Source organism: Neoarius graeffei, chromosome 17 (assembly GCF_027579695.1).
Source record: "Neoarius graeffei isolate fNeoGra1 chromosome 17, fNeoGra1.pri, whole genome shotgun sequence".
NCBI lineage: Eukaryota > Metazoa > Chordata > Actinopteri > Siluriformes > Ariidae > Neoarius > Neoarius graeffei.
This window is the reverse complement of record NC_083585.1, coordinates 60,570,949-60,590,755: the sequence shown is the minus strand read 5'-3', so window position 1 is coordinate 60,590,755 and position 19,807 is coordinate 60,570,949. Positions and strand designations below refer to the sequence as shown.

At 45.6% G+C, this 19,807-nt stretch overlaps 1 protein-coding gene across 1 annotated transcript in view; it reads left to right on the top strand.

Moving 5' to 3' along the window:
• msh5 (mutS homolog 5) overlaps nt 1-19,807 on the top strand; it is a 75,046-nt gene that overhangs the window by 26,411 nt on the left and 28,828 nt on the right. Inside the window, exons 11-16 of the mRNA XM_060898210.1 lie at nt 10,909-10,971; nt 11,082-11,210; nt 11,316-11,388; nt 13,934-14,043; nt 14,124-14,204; nt 14,275-14,362. Of these exons, the coding sequence (XP_060754193.1) occupies nt 10,909-10,971; nt 11,082-11,210; nt 11,316-11,388; nt 13,934-14,043; nt 14,124-14,204; nt 14,275-14,362 (544 nt within the window). The remainder of the gene's footprint in view (nt 1-10,908; nt 10,972-11,081; nt 11,211-11,315; nt 11,389-13,933; nt 14,044-14,123; nt 14,205-14,274; nt 14,363-19,807) is intronic.

Below are 19,807 nucleotides of genomic sequence, written 5' to 3'. Positions count from 1 at the left end.
CGAACTCCTTTCTGATATTGCTCCACTATTTGTCGGTGCAGAATTAGGGGGATTGGTGATCCTCTTCCCATCTTTACTTCTGAGAGCCGCTGCCACTCCAAGATGCTCTTTTTATACCCAGTCATGTTAATGACCTATTGCCAATTGACCTAATGAGTTGCAATTTGGTCCTCCAGCTGTTCCTTTTTTGTACCTTTAACTTTTCCAGCCTCTTATTGCCCCTGTCCCAACTTTTTTGAGATGTGTTGCTGTCATGAAATTTCAAATGAGCCAATATTTGGCATGAAATTTCAAAATGTCTCACTTTCGACATTTGATATGTTGTCTATGTTCTATTGTGAATACAATATCAGTTTTTGAGATTTGTAAATTATTGCATTCCGTTTTTATTTACAATTTGTACTTTGTCCCAACTTTTTTGGAATCGGGGTTGTACATGTCTTGCACCGCTCTGATGTACTTCTCATTCACTCCACTCTTTCTCATACAATACCATAACTCATCTCTCGGCACTCTATCGTATGCCTTCTCCAGGTCTACAAACACACAATGTAGCTTTCTCTGGCCTTCCCTGTACTTCTCCATTAACATTCTTAAAGCAAAAATTGCATCCGACGTGCTCTTCCTTGGCATAAACCCGTACTGCTGTTCACAGATTGCTACATCTCTTCTCAGTCTCACCTCCAATACTATAGCTTCATGGTGTGGCTCATCAGTTTTATCCCTCTGTAATTCCTGCAGCTCTGTACATCTCTCTTATTCTTGTATATTGGGACTAGCACACTCTTTCTCCATTCATTTGGCATTTTCTCATTCTCCAGGATCTTATTAAACAATCTCGTTAGGAACTCCACAGCCGTCTCACCCAAACATCTCCAAGCCTCAATCAGGATACCATCTGGTCCGACTGCTTTCCCAGTCTTCATTCTTTTCATGGCTGCCCTCACCTCATCCTGACTAACCAACTCTGCTTCCTGATTTGCTGTCTCCAACGACTCTGACCTTTTCTCTCTTGGATTCTCCTCATTTAATAAATCCTCAAAGTACTCTTTCCGGGGGCGTCGTGGCTCAGGTGGTTAAGGCGCCATACCATGAATGCGGGCGACCCGGGTTCGATTCCGGCCCGAGGTCATTTCCCGATCCCTTCCTGTCTCTCTCTCTCCCGCTCATTTCCTGTCTCTACACTGTCCTATCCAATAAAGGTGCAAAAAGCCCAAAAAAATATCTTAAAAAAAAAAAAAAAAAAAAAAAGTACTCTTTCCACCTTCTTAATACACTCTTTGTTTGTCAGCACATTTCCATTTCCATCTTTCATCACTCTTACCTGCTATACATCCCTCGCTTCCCTGTTTCTCTGCCTAGCTAGTCTGTACAGGTCTTTCTCTCCTTCTTTGGTCTCCAGTCTTTCGTACAACTCCTGGTATGCATCTGCTTTCGCCTTCGCTACCGCTCTTTTTGCCTTCTGTCTCGTCTCTCTGTGTAACCGCCTGCTTTCCTCGTCTCTCTGATCGTCCCAATTCTTCTTTGCTAGCCTCTTCTCTTTTATAATTTCCTGCACTTCTTTGTTCCACCACCATGTCTCCTTGTCTTCCTTCCTTCCTCCTTCCCGATGACCACCCTCGCACCTTCCTTGCTGCCTCTCTTATTAGTACAGCAGTAGTATTCCAATCTTCTGGCAGACTTCCATTACCACTCAATGCTCATCTCATTTCTTCCCTAAACTCCTTCTGATGTTCAACCTCTTTTAGTTTCCACCACTTAATCTTCGGCTCCACTATTTCACGCTTCCTCTTTTTCACTTTCAAGCTCATCCTGCACACGGCCACTCGATGTTGTCTAGCTACACTCTACCCTGCCATCACTTTACAGTCTCTAATCTCCTTCAGGTTACCCCTTCTGCAGAGTACTGTATGTAGTCCACCTGTGTAGATCTTCCTCCACTCTTAAACGTCACCCTGTGCTGCTCTTTCTTCTCGAAGTATGTATTGATTATTGCCAAATTCACCCTCTTTGAAAAATCAACCACCATTTGCCCTTCCACATTTCTCTCTCTTACACCATATCTGCCCATCACGTCCTCGTCTCCTCTGTTTCCCTCGCCAACATGTCCGTTGAAATCTGCTCCTATCAGCACGCGCTCCTCCCTCGGTATACTTTCTGCCACTTCATCCATCTTTTCCCAGAAAGACTCTTTCTCTTCATTCTCACATCCAACCTGTGGGGCGTACGCACACACACACACACAACATTGATTACCACTCCTTGAATCTCCAACTTCATGCCTATCACTCTATCTGACACCGTCTTCACATCAATCACACTGCTGACCAACTCTCCCCTCAAAACAATACCAACACCATTTCTCTTTCCATCCACTCCGTAATAAAACAACTTGCATCCATCTCCAGTGTTCTTGGCCTTGCTTCCTTTCCACCTCGTCTCCTGCACACACACAATGTCCAACTTCCTTCTTTCCATCATACCCGCTAACTCTCTCGCTCTGCCAGTCAGTGTTCCCACATTCAGTGTTCCTACCCTCAATTCTAAGCTCCTTCCCGTCCATCTTTCACGCTCTCTCATAACACGCCTCCCCCTTCTCTTTCTCCTTCTCCGTTTTGGCACAACAGTAGCACACTTTCCACCGGCACCCTGTTGACCAACAGTACCGGAGGCGGTCGTTGTTAACCCGGGCCCCGACCGATCCGGTATGGTATTTCTCTTTTCATTCCGCATGTTAGATTTGGCACAGTTTTACGCTGGATGCCGTTCCTGACGCAACCCTCTCCAATTTAGCCGGGCTTGGGACCGCCACCAAGAGTAGGATTAACACACACACACACACACACACACACACACACACACACACACATGTATATATCTCCACTACCGTTCAAAAGTTTGGGGTCACTTTGAAATGTCCTTATTTGTGAAAGAAAAGCACTGTTCTTTTCAATGAAGATCACTTTAAACTAATCAGAAATCCACTCTATACATTGCTAATGTGGTAAATGACTATTCTAGCTGCAAATGTCTGGTTTTTGGTGCAATATCTCCATAGGTGTATAGAGGCCCATTTCCAGCAACTCTCACTCCAGTGTTCTAATGGTACAATGTGTTTGCTCATTGCCTCAGAAGGCTAATGGATGATTAGAAAACCCTTGTACAATCATGTTAGCACAGCTGAAAACAGTTGAGCTCTTTAGAGAAGCTATAAAACTGACCTTCCTTTGAGCAGATTGAGTTTCTGGAGCATCACATTTGTGGGGTCGATTAAATGCTCAAAATGGCCAGAAAAATCTCTTGACTATATTTTCTATTCATTTTACAACTTATGGTGGGAAATAAAAGTGAGACTTTTCATGGAAAACACAAAATTGTCTGGGTGACCCCAAACTTTTGAACAGTAGTGTATATGTATGTGAATTAAATAGAATTAAAGTGAATTATGTATAAATGATAATGCAAATGTAACACACACACAAACATCTATCTATCTATCTATATACACATGCGTGTGTGTGTGTGTGTGTGTGCGCGTGTGTGTGTGTGTGTGTGTGTGTATAAATACCTGTGTGCGCACGTGTGTGTGTGTATATACATTTTATATATGTATGTATGTGTGTGGCGGCACGGTGGTGTAGTGGTTAGCGCTGTCGCCTCACAGCAAGAAGGTCCGGGTTCGAGCCCCGTGGCCGGCGAGGGCCTTTCTGTGTGGAGTTTGCATGTTCTCCCCGTGTCCGCGTGGGTTTCCTCCGGGTGCTCCGGTTTCCCCCACAGTCCAAAGACATGCAGGTTAGGTTAACTGGTGACTCTAAATTGAGCGTAGGTGTGAATGTGAGTGTGAATGGTTGTCTGTGTCTATGTGTCAGCCCTGTGATGACCTGGCGACTTGTCCAGGGTGTACCCCGCCTTTCGCCCGTAGTCAGCTGGGATAGGCTCCAGCTTGCCTGCAACCCTGTAGAACAGGATAAAGCGGCTAGAGATAATGAGATGAGAATGAGATGAGATGTGTGTGTGTGTATATACGTTTTATATATGTATGTGTGTGTTATATTTGCATTATCATTTATACATAATGAACTTTAATTCTATTTTTTTATTGTTGTAAATTTTGTTAATTATGCCTTTGATATCATGGTAATGTGTAAATAATGGACTGTATCTACATTTGTTGGTTGTAAATTTCTCATCTCATCTCATTATCTCTAGCCGCTTTATCCTGTCTTACAGGGTCGCAGGCGAGCTGGAGCCTATCCCAGCTGACTACGGGCGAAAGGCGGGGTACACCCTGGACAAGTCGCCAGGTCATCACAGGGCTGACACATAGACACAGACAACCATTCACACTCACATTCACACCTACGCTCAATTTAGAGTCACCAGTTAACCTAACCTGCATGTCTTTGGACTGTGGGGGAAACCGGAGCACCCGGAGGAAACCCACGCGGACACGGGGAGAACATGCAAACTCCACACAGAAAGGCCCTCGCCGGCCACGGGGCTCGAACCCGGACCTTCTTGCTGTGAGGCGACAGCACTAACCACTACACCACCGTGCCGCCCTGGTTGTAAATTTACTTTTTTAAAATATAAATTTCATGATGGAGATATTTATATCTACATTAATTTTTGTACGAATTTCATGCAAGAGTGTCACACCTGCGTGCTTTGGCATGTGCATCAGATAGACTCTCAGCCGCACTCCGGACAGCGCGCACACCAAGTGGACTCTCACACGTGCCATGAACGATTTCACATAAAGGCAGCAACAGCCACCATCAGATGGTGCGGTTGGAGTCTTGTTCTTGGACTCGACTCAACTCGAAATTTTCTTTAATGGCTTGGACTTGACTCGGACTGGAACACTGGGGGCTCGAGACTGGACTCGGACTCGAGGTTTAGTGACTCGACTACAGCATTGTTTCATTCCATATTTTGTTGCTTTTTTTTAATTTTTGGGGGTTTTATTTTCGAGTAGAGTTTTTATTTCGTCCTCAGTTGGTTCAGCACCTTGCTCCGCCATTTTGTTTTTCTTTACTCATGGTATATGAGCTGATATCATAGTAGTAGAGTAGCCAATCAGAGCGTGCGATTGTTCATATTGTTAGGGTTTTGCTGGGATTCGAACCTGGTTCGTTGGTGTGATAATCCAGCAAACCCCCACTAGGCCACCAGGGGGATGACTCAAATGCAGAGGCGTGAGGCGGAAGTAGAAAAAGAATCAAAAGGTTTATTTAAACTATATACACTATATACAAGGCAAAACAAAAGACAAAAAAAACCCAAAGAGTATAATCCAAAAGAAAAGCAAAGTGCAAAAATACAAAAGCTAAGAAGATCAAAAAACACAGTACAAAGGAAACTGGAGATAAACATAACAGCACAAAGACTCCGTGACAAGAGGACTGAACTCAGGGGTATAAATACACAAACTAATTAAGGACACAGGTGAAGATAATTAGGCAATTAACACAAACACAAAACACAGGAACAGTGGCGGCCTCTAGAGGCCAAAATAAACACGACATGAAAAGGAAATAACAGCGGCCTCTAGAGGCCAAAACAGTCCTAGTCCTAACAGGACCCCCCCCTCTAGGAGCGTCTCCTGACGTTCCCAGGGCGATCCGGATGGGCCGAATGGAAGTCCCGACATAGTTCTTTATCAAGGACATCCCGAGCAGGAACCCAGCAGCGCTCCTCAGGACCATAGCCCTCCCAGTCCACCAGATATTGCAACCCGCCGCGGACCCGGCGGGAGTCAAGCAGGCGATTCACAGTGAACACAGTCTGCCCCTGGAAGATGCGGGGGGGTGGGGGGTTCCTAGGGGCAGGGGCATACGTAGACGTCAGTACGGGCCGTAACAGGGAAACATGGAAAGTGGGGTTGATCCTCAGAGTCCGGGGCAACTGGAGCCGGTAGGAGACAGGGTTCACCCTGCGCACCACCTTGAAGGGGCCAATGTAGCGAGGAGCAAGCTTGCGGTTCTCCACCCGCAGTGGAAGGTCCTTAGTGGACAGCCAAACACGCTGCCCAGGGCGGAAAGCGTGTGCAGGTCTTCTATGGCGGTTGGCCTGAGTCTGGTTGGTTCTGGAGGTCTGTATGAGGGTCTTCCTGACCTTGCTCCAGGTCTTGCGACACCATCTCACATATTGGTTGACCGAGGGCACCCCCGCGTCCTCCTCCTGGTCCGGAAACAGAGGTGGCTGGAACCCGAATTGGCACTGGAATGGCGACAGCTTGGTGGCCGATGACTGCAGGGTGTTGTGGGCGTACTCCGCCCATGGCAGCCAGGTGCTCCACGATGTCGGGTTATCCATAGCCAGGCCTCGCAGGGTGGTTTCCAGGTCCTGGTTGAGCCTCTCCGTCTGACCATTGGACTGTGGGTGAAACCCAGAGGAGAGGCTGGCAGTGGCTCCGATGACCTTGCAGAACCCGTGCCACACTCGGGAGGAGAACTGGGGCCCTCGGTCTGAGACGATGTCCTGTGGAAGACCAAAGACTCGGAAGACATGATTAAACAAAAGTTTCGCAGTTTCAAGAGCAGAGGGGAGTTTGCACAGTGGTATGAAGCGGCAGGCCTTGGAGAATCTGTCAACTAAGACCAAAATGACCGTGTTACCTTGTGACTCAGGGAGACCCGTGATAAAGTCGACTGCCACGTGGGACCAGGGACGCCGGGGAATGGTCAGAGGATGCAGGAGACCCTGGGGACGCTGTCGTGGGTTCTTGGTTCTGGTGCAAACCTCACAGGACAGGACAAATGACCTTACTTCCTTCTCCATGTTAGGCCACCAGAAGCGTCTTTTCAGGAAGTCCAGGGTCCTCCGAGCTCCCGGGTGGGCGGTGAGAGGGGAAGAGTGACCCCACTGGAGAACCTTGGCCCGGGCTTGATGTGGGACGTACAAGAGGCCTGGTGGCCCCGTCCCAGGACCGGGGTCCTGGCGTTGGGCTCGTCGGACAGCCTCCTCAATACCCCAGCGGACAGGGGCCACAATCCGGGACACAGGGATAATAGGCCCGACTTCATTCTCCCTGTTAGTGGCAGAGAACAGTCTGGACAGTGCGTCAGGTTTGGTGTTCTTGGAGCCGGGGCGGTATGAGAGGGTGAAGTCAAACCGACTGAAAAACAGGGCCCACCTAGCCTGTCGAGGGTTCAGTCTCTTGGCTTGCTGGAGGTACTCCAGGTTCTTGTGGTCAGTCCAAACCAGGAATGGATGTTGTGCTCCCTCCAGCCAGTGCCTCCACTCCTCAAGGGCCAGTTTGACCGCTAGCAGTTCTCGATCCCCCACATCGTACCGGGACTCAGCAGGACTCAGACGGTGGGAGAAGTAAGCGCAGGGGTGCAGCTTTCCTTCCGAACGTTGAGAGAGCACCGCGCCGACACCACTGTCCGAGGCGTCCACCTCCACGATGAATGGTTGGGAGGTGTCCGGGAGAACCAGAATGGGTGCCGTGCAGAAGCGGTCCTTGAGGTCTTTGAACGCCTTTTCTGCCTGAGGAGACCAGCCATAAGATCCACCTGTCCCTTTGGTGAGGTCTGACATGGGTGCTGCCACAGAACTGAAGTTCCTGATGAACTTGCGGTAGAAGTTAGCGAATCCTAAGAACCGCTGAACCTCCTTAACGGACTTGGGAGTAGGCCAATCCCGGACGGCCAGGGTCTTGGCAGGGTCCATTTGGAGTTGGCCTGTCCGTACAATAAATCCCAGAAAGGAGACCTCGGGAACATGAAATTCGCATTTCTGGGCCTTGGCGAACAGATTGTTCTGTAGCAGCCTCTGGAGAACCTGGCGGACATGGTGGCGGTGCTCCTGCACGGTCTTGGAAAAGATAAGGATGTCGTCGAGGTAGACAAAAACGTATAGGTTAATCATGTCCCTTAAGACGTCGTTGATTAGGGCCTGAAAAACAGCTGGTGCGTTGGTGAGTCCGAAGGGCATCACCTGGTATTCGTAGTGCCCAGACGGGGTGTTAAAGGCAATCTTCCACTCGTCTCCCTGTCGGATACGGATGAGGTGGTATGCGTTCCGTAGGTCCAACTTGGTGAAGACGGTGGCGCCTTGGAGCAGGTCGAAAGCTGTGGACATCAGCGGAAGGGGATATCGGTTGCGCACAGTGATCTTATTCAGGCCCCTGTAATCAATACATGGTCGGAGCCCCCCATCCTTCTTGCCGACAAAGAAGAAGCCGGCTCCAGCAGGTGAAGTGGAGGGTCGAATAAACCCAGAGACCAGGGCATCTTTGAGGTATTCCTCCATGGCCTTGCGTTCTGGCTGAGAGAGTGAAAACAGTCTGCCACGAGGAGGGGTAGTCCCAGGGAGCAAGTCGATGGCACAGTCGTAGGCCCGGTGCGGAGGAAGAACGGCGGCCCTGCTCTTGCTGAATACCTCCTTGAGATCCCAGTACTCTGTGGGAACTTGAGATAACTCGGTGAGATCAGGGGGCTCGGCAGGAGACACAGGAGAGCTAGAGAGCAGACAAGAGGCATGGCATGCAGGGCCCCATTCCACAACCTGGCTTGTTACCCAGTCTATGCGAGGGTTGTGGCGAGTAAGCCAAGGAAGGCCTAGAATAACTGGGAACTCAGGTGAAGGAATCAGGTGCAGGGATATTTCTTCCTTGTGACCTTGAGACTGGAGGAAAACTGGAGAAGTAACTTGGGTGACTCTTCCATCACCTAACGCTTGGCCATCGAGGGCAGACACAGACAGTGGGACTTCAAGAGGTGCAGTCGGAATATTGATGCTTTGGGCGAAGTGAATATCCATAAAGTTCCCAGCCGCCCCTGAGTCTATCAAAGCTTGACAAGAGTGGACAGACTCACCCCAGGAGATGGAGACCGGGATGTAGATTCCTTGGCCAGGGAGTCCGGGAGAGAGGGTAGGCCCCGTCACAACCCTCCCTCGGCTGGACGGGGCGGTCCTTTTCCCAAGAGTTCGGGACATGATGCTCGGAAGTGACCAGGCTTGCCACAGTAGATGCAGCACTTGTCCCTCCTTCTGCGCTCCCTCTCAGATGCGGAGAGGCGAGTACGACCCACTTGCATGGGTTCTGGACAGTCACTGAAGGAGGTAGACGGTCTCCAGGTAGAGGTAGGGAGGCTGGGGGGGCTCAAGGCTTGGTGGCGTTCTCTCATCCTGTTGTCCAGACGAATAGCATGTGAGATGAGGGTTTCGAGGTCACTTGGGCATCCAATAGAGGCCAGACCGTCCTTGATGGGGTCAGACAGACCATGGTGGAAGGCTGACACCAGGGCAGTCTCGTTCCATCCACTTACTGCTGCGAGTGTTCGGAACGAGATGGCGTAATCTGCGACGCTTCCTCCTTGCCGGATGGACATGAGCTTTCGGGCTGCGTCGGTACTGATGTCTGCCTGATCGAAGACCCGAAGCATCTCTTCAGAAAACAGCTGGAAATCAAAGCACTCAGGTCCCTGTCTTTGCCAGATAGCAGTAGCCCAGGCTCGCGCCTTACCAGCTAATAAGGTGATCACAAAGGCAATCTTGCGGCGATCCGTAGTGTAGGTGGTAGGCTGAAGCTCAAAGGTGAGTTGACACTGGGTAAGGAACTCTCGGCACTCACTGTGCTTGCCGTCATACCTCTGTGGTGCAGGAAGGCTGGGTTCGCGAGGTGAAGAAGGCAGCATTGCAGGAGGCACTGGAGCAGGAGTGGGAGCTGGATCAGGAGCAGGAACTGGATCAGGAGCAGGAGATGCAGGCAGAGATGTCAGCTGTGCCAGGGTTTTCCCAATTTGCTGAAGCAGTTCCTCGTGGCGAGCGAGGGCCTCACGTTGGCTGGTGAGCGTACGTCCATGAGCGTCCATGGTCGCTCCGAAGCGTGTCAAAGCTGCCATAATTCCCTGAAGGTTGGCCGGGTAGACAGTTGAAGCAGCCTCTGCTGAGTCGGTCATGACGGAGTCTTTCTGTTAGGGTTTTGCTGGGATTCGAACCTGGTTCGTTGGTGTGATAATCCAGCAAACCCCCACTAGGCCACCCGGGGGATGACTCAAATGCAGAGGCGTGAGGCGGAAGTAGAAAAAGAATCAAAAGGTTTATTTAAACTATATACACTATATACAAGGCAAAACAAAAGACAAAAAAAACCCAAAGAGTATAATCCAAAAGAAAAGCAAAGTGCAAAAATACAAAAGCTAAGAAGATCAAAAAACACAGTACAAAGGAAACTGGAGATAAACATAACAGCACAAAGACTCCGTGACAAGAGGACTGAACTCAGGGGTATAAATACACAAACTAATTAAGGACACAGGTGAAGATAATTAGGCAATTAACACAAACACAAAACACAGGAACAGTGGCGGCCTCTAGAGGCCAAAATAAACACGACATGAAAAGGAAATAACAGCGGCCTCTAGAGGCCAAAACAGTCCTAGTCCTAACACATATCCAGTGAATGTGGATAGAATAAGACAAGATAACTAAAAGGGAATGTGCAATATTATGATATTAATGCTGTGATAATATGGGAATAAGATTACACCCTCCTCTATTCTCCGGCGGTAAATAGTTTTTTGTGATTATTTTAATATGGAAATTCACAGTCCGGGATAAATCAATATCGCACAAGCTGAGAAGGAACTCGGGGACCTGAAGAAAATGTCACCCCACACGTGCTTTCGGATTGGTCCAGGATTCATTTGAGCCACATGCTTTACCATGTCATAGCTAATTTGTATAAAGTACATATTTGCATAAAGCTCCCCTCCCCCCCATTGTGGAAAGCTGAAATTATGGCTCAGTGTCACACAATTCAATAGAAAACAAATGATCATAATTCTAAAATAGACATTTTCCCCTCCAAAATGGATCAGAAAGCTGTTTTCTGATTTAAAAAAAAAATCCTGAGAAAATTCTGACACACTTTTTTTTCCTCTTTATTTTAAACAGGCTTTGCTACGCAAAATGTCTCTGTCTCATACCAAAGTGGTCGACTGGCAGAATCTCTACAAGGTCGTTGTTTGTTTTTACTCCTCACTGTTATGAGAATGAATACAGACTATTTGTTTATCTTTTTTTTTAATTAAATGAATAAACCGTTCTGTACATTTCCGGTACCACAGACGGTGTATAGCGCCGTGGGGATCAGAGACACTGTCCGCTCTCTCCCCCAAACCATCCAGCTCTTTCGGGAGATCAGTGAAGAATTCACCGACGATCTGCACTACATCGCGAAGCTCATTAGCAAAGTGGTGAGACTCCGGTTCTCGAGTTCTGTCTCTATCAAGTGATTTTATGCCTGAACGTGTCATTCGGTTAAATTATTGGACGTTTATTTTGGATTGTCTTTTCTGTAGGTGGATTTCGGAGGAAGTCTGGCTGAGAATCGCTTCACCATTAAGCCAAACGTCGACCCCGCCATCGACGAGAGTGCGCAATAACGCAGCTATGAGATAAATGAAAATATAAATCAGCATGTAGTATGAATTCATCTGAAATCAAGCTGATGAAAATGAAGAGGTTTTAATCAGCGTCTCAATCTGATGATGTCACATTACATCAATGCTACACCTTTCTTCTGAGTCCTGATCATAAAAGATCACGGATTATACGCTGAATTATGCTATCATGTTAGCCTGGCAAGCCAGACTAAATGTGAATATTTAGTCTGGCCTCGATCCGTAGACATTTCCGACGGGTGTGGGAGGAACAAACCGCTGTCTTTCAAACTGTCTCTGTGCGTATAGGCCAACGCTCTGACCAATCAGCGCAACAGTGACTGTGACGTAGTCAGAGCGACAGAAAGCAGTGGGGGAGGCCTTGAAATAAATTATTTTTCAAAATGCGTATTAATTAAAGGTCCCATGGCATGGTGGTTTGTTGATGCTTTAAACGGGCTCGTGGAGGTTTCCGGATGTTATATCCGCAGCCTTTCTCGAAATGAACCCTCGGCACGTAAATATAGCCTCCTGGGAGAAAGCCCCATTTCAGCGCTTTTCCCAGTGCGTCGTTTTGCTAATGAGAAGCAGGAGGCGGGGAAGGGTAGAGGGTGGGGGCGGGCCATGGGGGAGGGGGAGGGGCTTGACCAAGCTGCGCACACACATACTCGCTGCTATCAGCGCCTGTAGCCACGCTGCTAAGACAAAACCCCGTTCTCCCTCAGACTCCTTTCGTAAACTCAACGTGACACAGAGAACAGAGAGTGAGAGTGTTCGGAGTGGTAGTTTACGAACGTATAATACCCTAGGCTTGAACACGCACTCCATAACCAAAGAGGATAGAAGCAGCAACTACAGCAACATATCGCTTATCCAACAGAAGACATGCATTGCGGAGCAATAGTCAAACATAAGCTCATAAGTTACAGTCAATTTCCAGACTGAACTCAGTTTAACAGAGCATGCTGCATGCTCTTTAGTTTTGTAGCGCAGAGTACCTGGCTAACTGCAGGAAGCGGTTAGCTGCACAGCTAATGTAGCCATTGCTAGGCTAACGCACCGATTTTAAAACATGGCAAAATGACCAGTTATACACTTACTTGTTCGGTGTTTGAGGCTGATGCGGCAGGGATGCTTGGTACGGACCCAGGCTTCAGTGACAGTTGATGTGCAAAACCTGCCCTGTACTGTCCCAAGTTGTGGAAACATTCCTCAGGAAAATGCTTCTGACAAACATACACCGTCTTAGGTAGACTCAGGGGCTCTCCCGTCGGCAGTAAAAACAGACTTTTCTGTGTTGTCACATCCATGTACAGCGCAATTTCCATGTTTCGCTCGCTTAGGTGGTGCCATGTTGTTGTGTCCTCTATGGTCTCCTCACTACAACTGGGCGGGGCAATCCATACAGTGGGTGGGAATCCAGAGGGGGGTGCGTGGGGATCATCTCCCTTGCTGACGTAGTAAAGGGAAGAGCTTATCAACGCGCCGTTTTGACGCGCCATTCTCAAATTTTGGGCATAGTTTGGTTTACACATTATGAAATTTCTAGCCACTGGGGTGACTTAAGAAGGTCAGAGGAACTTATTTTAACGTTAAAAAACCTCAGAAAGTGAAAATTTCATGCCATGGGACCTTTAATAAACAGGTTCTAGATATTAAGAAGTTTGGAGATAATGACCACAAGTTTGGAGTCTGTACCACATACTTAACATACACTCTTATTTTTTTCAAGTGTTTTTCAAGGGTTTGCTTAAACTGTTTTTGAGAGTTTTTATTTAGTGGTGTTTGGTGAAATAATTTCCCTTAAATTTAAAATAACGGGAAAATAAGAAACAATCAAAAAGTAATGTTTCAAAGCTGTTTATTAATTCTTCGTACTGCACAAACTAGCCCCATCCTTTTGGCTACGAGCGGAGCCAGCTGGTAGATCAGACTTTTGCCATAGCCGGTCGGCAAAACAGCGAAAACGTCCTTCTTGAAAAGGAATGAGCGGAGAGCCTCTTCCTGCTCATGTTTCAACCAAAACTCCAAGTCTAATTCTTCTAAAACTGATTCCAAAGCGGAGTCAAACGCGCGCTGTTCACTAGCCGTAGCCATCTTTCCTGTTGCGCTTTCTCCAGCGTCGCGCAGCTTTGTCGTCACTCCTGCAAAAGCCCGCCCAAAGAATCCAAACAAAAACCTTGCGTTGTGATTGGCGGGCACGATTTGATGCCCGGGGTGTTTTTGTTTATATGGTGCGAGGCTAGACCCACTCGCTAGGCAAAAATATTTTTGGCCGCTAGGCGGGTGGGTCTAGTTTACTAGGCTACTATCATGTGGCATTTATGCACATTTTTATTTAAAAAAAATCCAAAAATATTTAGGAAATTTTTTTAAAAGTAAAGCACATGCAACAAGCGTTATCACAAATGACGTGTTGGAAATTTAAGTGTTTCAAGGATAAATTCCTTTTTTTTTTCTTTCCAATTTTGGAACTTATTGAGATTATAAATTAAACTGTCTTACAGAGTCCAACAGATTTTTTTTCTTCCTTTCAGAGAAGAGAAGGATGATGGGCTTGTCAGATTTCCTTACAGATGTGGCGCGTGCCGAGCTGGAGACTCTGGACTCTCGTTTTCCTTCCTGCAGCGTCATCTACATCCCTCTGGTCTGGACTCTGGGTTAATTTTCCCACCTCTACCTGATTTAGACTCTTTTTAAATACCCATTTGCTTTTTCATCTCGCAGATCGGATTCCTCCTTTCAGTTCCCCGACTTCCTGGTATGGTGGAGAAGGAGAACTTTGAGATCGAAGGCCTTGATTTTATTGTGAGTGCACATTGAGAGAATGTGAGCGAAAGCAAAGAACGATTGATTTAGTCTTTGTACCGTTGTTCAGTTTGTGTCGGAGGACCGGCTTCATTACCGCAGCGCCAGAACGAAAGAGCTGGACAACATGCTGGGAGACCTACATTGCGACATCAGAGGTGAGCAAGTAAGATCATTTATCTACAGTGGTGCCTGAAAGTTTGTGAACCCTTTAGAATTTTCTGTATTGCTGCATAAATATGACCTAAAACATCATCAGATTTTCACACAAGTCCTAAAAGTAGATAAAGAGAACCCAGTTAAACAAATGAGACAAAAATATTATACTTGGTCATTTATTTATTGAGGAAAATGATCCAATATTACATATCTGTGAGTGGCAAAAGTATGTGAACCTTTGCTTTCAGTATCTACATAACACTTCTCATTTAAACCAAAAAGTTCTATTTTGGTCTCAATCATCCACAAAACATTTTTCCAATAGCCTTCTGGCTTGTCCACGTGATCTTTAGCAAACTGCAGATGAGCAGCAATGTTCTTTTTGGAGAGCAGTGGCTTTCTCCTTGCAACCCTGCCATGCACACCATTGTTGTTCAGTGTTCTCCTGATGGTGGACTCATGAACATTAACATTAGCCAATGTGAGAGAGGCCTTCAGTTGCTTAGAAGTTACTCTGGGGTCCTTTGTGACCTCGCCAACTATTGCACGCCTTGCTCTTGGAGTGATCTTTGTTGGTCGACCACTCCTGGGGAGGGTAACAGTGGTCTTGAATTTCCTCCATTTGTACACAATCTGTCTGACTGTGGATTGGTGGAGTCCAAACTCTTTAGAGATGGTTTTGTAACCTTTTCCAGCCTGATGAGCATCAACAACGCTTTTTCTGAGGTCCTCAGAAATCTCCTTTGTTCGTGCCATGATACACTTCCACAAACATGTGTTGTGAAGATCAGACTTTGATAGATCCCTGTTCTTTAAATAAAACAGGGTGCCCACTCACACCTGATTGTCATCCCATTGATTGAAAACACCTGACTCTAATTTCACCTTCAAATTAACTGCAAATCCTAGTGGTTCACATACTTTTGCCACTCACAGATATGTAATAATGGATCATTTTCCTCAATAAATAAATGACCAAGTATAATATTTTTGTCTCATTTGTTTAACTGGGTTCTCTTTATCTACTTTTAGGACAAGGGTTCACAAACTTTCAAGCAGCACTGTAGGACATTTATCTACGTGTTCTTTTTCATCCTTTCACAATAAGAATGAAATTCTGTATGATGAAAAATAATTTCGGATCCGTCTTGTTTGTTGTGAGATTTCACATGGGGGGTGGGGGATGATTATCTAACGATCAAATGAGGATCCACTGGGTTCCATTGATCACACTATAGAACAACAGGCTGAAAAAACAGCAAAGTGGGTGAGCAGTTCAGGTGAGGAGCCAGGCTGTCCACCCAGGAGATTGCTGATCTCCACCACAGTCGTCCTAAAACATGATCAGAACCTTTTGTGGTCCAGTTTCAGCTCTTGAATCATCATCATCATCTTCTTTTGGTTGTTTTCATTAGAGATTGCCACGATGGATAATGTTCCTTCATCTCCTCCTGTCCTCTGTAGTAGTAGTAATAATAATAATAATAATCTCATCTCATCTCATTATCTCTAGCCGCTTTATCCTGTTCTACAGGGTCGCAGGCAAGCTGGAGCCTATCCCAGCTGACTACGGGCGAAAGGCGGGGTACACCCTGGACAAGTCGCCAGGTCATCACAGGGCTGACACATAGACACAGACAACCATTCACACTCACATTCACACCTACGCTCAATTTAGAGTCACCAGTTAACCTAACCTGCATGTCTTTGGACTGTGGGGGAAACCGGAGCACCCAGAGGAAACCCACGCGGACACGGGGAGAACATGCAAACTCCGCACAGAAAGGCCCTCGCCGGCCACGGGGCTCAAACCCGGACCTTCTTGCTGTGAGGCGACTAACCACTACACCACCGTGCCGCCCTAATAATAATAATAATAATAATAATAATTTATTTCAAAGCATTTCAGACTCTCAATGCTCTAACAATAAAAAAAAAAACAAACAATGATATGAACAAACAACGAGATCATCGATGATGGCGTAGCTCGCTCCGGCCCCGTCTAGTCCAGAAGGAATGATCTAAAGTGGGCCACCTTCCTTGCACAATAAATGTTGCAGACATGCCAACCATTACGGTTTGCCCGTAATCATTACGGTTTCGGTGGTCCAATTACGCTATTACGACTTTGAAGTCGATTATTACGGTTTTTGCTCATAATTGATGTTTTCAAATTTGCCGCCAGAATTCCCACACTTGCGATTTCCCAGTCTCCCGGCAGAGGGCGCTATTACTAGAATGTCAGCCAATGCTTTAGAAACACGGTCTCTGATTGGTTAACCTCAGCAATTTTATCAAATTTCGACCAATAAGAGTCCCGCGCACATTTTGTACTTTAGAAGAAGCAAAAAATGTCTGACAGTTCAGCCGATCCGTCTGACCCGCCGCCGAAAAAAGCAAGAAAAACGATCGGCAAAACTAAGACCGTGTACCAAAAATTTAAAGAGGAATACAGTACCTTGTATCCAGTTATCACAAAATCAGGAAAATCCGCGAGTCATGCGTTGTGCACCGTATGTAATGTCCATTTCTCTGTAGCACATTCCGGTGTTTACGATGTCAGACAACACGTGAGTTCTGTCTCGCATCAAACTTTGGCCAAATCTGGAAGTGCTAACCAGACGATCACCTCGATGTTCGTTGATCGATCCTCGATTGACAGCGTGACAAAAGCTGAAGTTTTATTCACAAATTTTCTCGTGGAACACAACCTGCCAATCGCCGCAGCTGATCACAGTGGGCCTCTCTTTAAAGCCATGTTTCCCGACTCCAAAATCGCTTCGAAGGTAAGTCTGTAGATCTCTAGTCTATTATGTGATCAAGTTATGGAATAGTAAATCAGTTGTTAGCGACTCGTATTTTCGTTGCTTTAGCAAAATTCTTAGTATTTGCCTACAACTTACAAGATGTATGAATATTAAAGAAACGTTGATAAAATCACGTTTTTAATTTTTTTTCTTTTGTGTAAATTGTTGAAAATTAATCACAACTCTCTCTCTCTCCACACACACACACACACACACACACACAGATAGATAGATAGATAGATAGATAGATAGATAGATAGATAGATAGATAGATAGATAGATAGAGCTGATGCGATTACATTTTGATTAATTTTAAACAGTTAACGAAAAGAGAAAAAATGCACTTATAATTATCAAAGCTAAGTAAAATAACATGAATAATACATTAACCTCCTAAGGCCCAAGCTGTTTTTTTTACATGCATTTTTTATTTCTCTTTGCTATTTGGGCTTATTAGAACCTGATTAGAATAAAAACTAAGCATCATCTTTTGATAAGATGTACTTTTAGAGAAAAAGTATGTCCACATATGTGGATTCTTGTTCCGAATTTCTAAAAAGTGCTGTCCACGCATGTGACCGCTAAGCCCTAGGAGGTTAATATAGAATCAGTAAAATTAAAAATAAATTACCTACTGAAAGTAATACATGCATACACACACTAATTGCTGATATTTTTATATTGTAATTTGTCATTTTTGAGAGAAAACACTTCTTGTTGCTTGAAGTTATATAATGAAGTTTTCTCAGTTATTTGATAATCATTTGATTTCTTTTCAGAATATATATTCTAAAAAAACAGTATTTTTTATGTTCATTTGCAAATATTTTTGAAGTTTGACAGAATAACTGAAGTTGTATGATTTAATATTATAAGTATTCAAATGGTACTGATTGCCCTTTATTTTCACTGTAAAAAGCCACCAGAGGTCACCATTTCTGAATGCATTTTATACAATTTTCCGAGCCCAAAGGGGGGCGCACCCCCCCTTTGGAACCCCCCCATGCACGCTGTGCATGCATTATGTCTGCCATTGGCAGACATGGACAAATATCTCAAAACAACCATTACAGTTTGCTATCATACAGGGTTGGCATGTCTGATGTTGCAAGCTATATATAGAAGTGATATCCACCCGAGGAATACCGACCTATTTCCCACAAAGAATCCAAAACGGCGAGGAATTGACCGAGAAGAAGTGATTTTTGTTGAACTGCTGTTCAATTAAGGCTTAATTAGTCCATAACTTCATTAATAATTGTAATGAAGCAAATCTGGGTAGAAGTTATCTTCAGCCCAGGCAGACCTACCTTCCTGCCAAAAAGAATAAAAATCGATGAAGAACTGACTGAGAAGAAGCGATTTTCATGAAATGTGGACGACGCCGGACGGACAGCACATGATGGGATAAACTCATCACCTGTCGGCCGGATGAGCTAATAAATTATAACAATAAAAGCATATGTATACAGTATTCGTGTTTACATGTATTTAACAATCATGAAAGCAAATTAACCAAAACGAAGATTAGTATTCAAATCGTAAGAAAGATGTTCATAATTAATAACGTTGTTCAAAAAGTAATGTCTTGAGTCGGTTTAACGAAGGGACAACGGGAGCTTATTCCAGCCTTGGTCCAGTTGATGAAAATGCTCCATCACTGTAACGTTTGTTGTCGGTCCTTGGAGCAGCCAGGAGCTTCTTCCCATTCAACCTCAGAACGCGAGCATGAGTCCGTGTAATGATTTGTAGACCAGCATAAGTAACTTGTACTCAGTGCAGGCGTTAATTGCAGCCAGTGTAGCCTCTTCAGGACATTGGTGACGTCTTGACCGTGTTGAGGTCGTGCTACAACTCTGGCAGCTGAATTTAGGACACGTTGGAGTTTCTTGAGCTCGTACTCCGACAGGCTGTAAAGCGGGCCGTTATACTGATCCGGCCTCGATGTCACGAAGGTATGGACCAACCTCCGAGCAGCTGGCTGATCCAGGTACTTTCGAATCTTGCTAATTTGACAAAGAGCCATGAAGGAGGGCTTGCAGCAATTGTGGATCTGACAAAATAGCATCACAAACGGCAGAAGTCTTACGAGTTAAAGAGCAGGCGTTCCATAAAGCGAAGCAGGAATCAGCGGAGAGAGGAGCTGTATCTTTTTCTGTCGCACCAACCATCCTTATGTCCTCACAGGGCTCGATATTAACTTTTAAACCCACTCGCCCTGGTGGGGGACAAGTGGGGGTTAATTTCCACTTGCCCCCTGATATTATCACTTGCCCCCTATTTTGCGAGTACTACTTTTGTTTTTTTTGTTTTTTTTTTTGTGGAAAACCATAGAATAGTTGTGAATTGCAACATAAAATGAAGATCACACATTGAGTTGAAGTTTGGTTCTTGGTTACTTTTTACTTGTAACGGACAATTACAATTTTATCCAAAATAGTTTTCCTGCCTTAGTCGATTTATTTCCATTTCACATGCATGCAACTGTAAAGTTCAGTGTGTTTGTGTCGAACTCTCTCTCAGACTGTAGGTTCATTACTACACTCTGTGTCCGAAATCGCTCCCTACTCACTATCTAGGGCACCGTATAGTGAGGACACCATTTTGTAGTGCTGTCCAAAATAGGGATGTTAACCG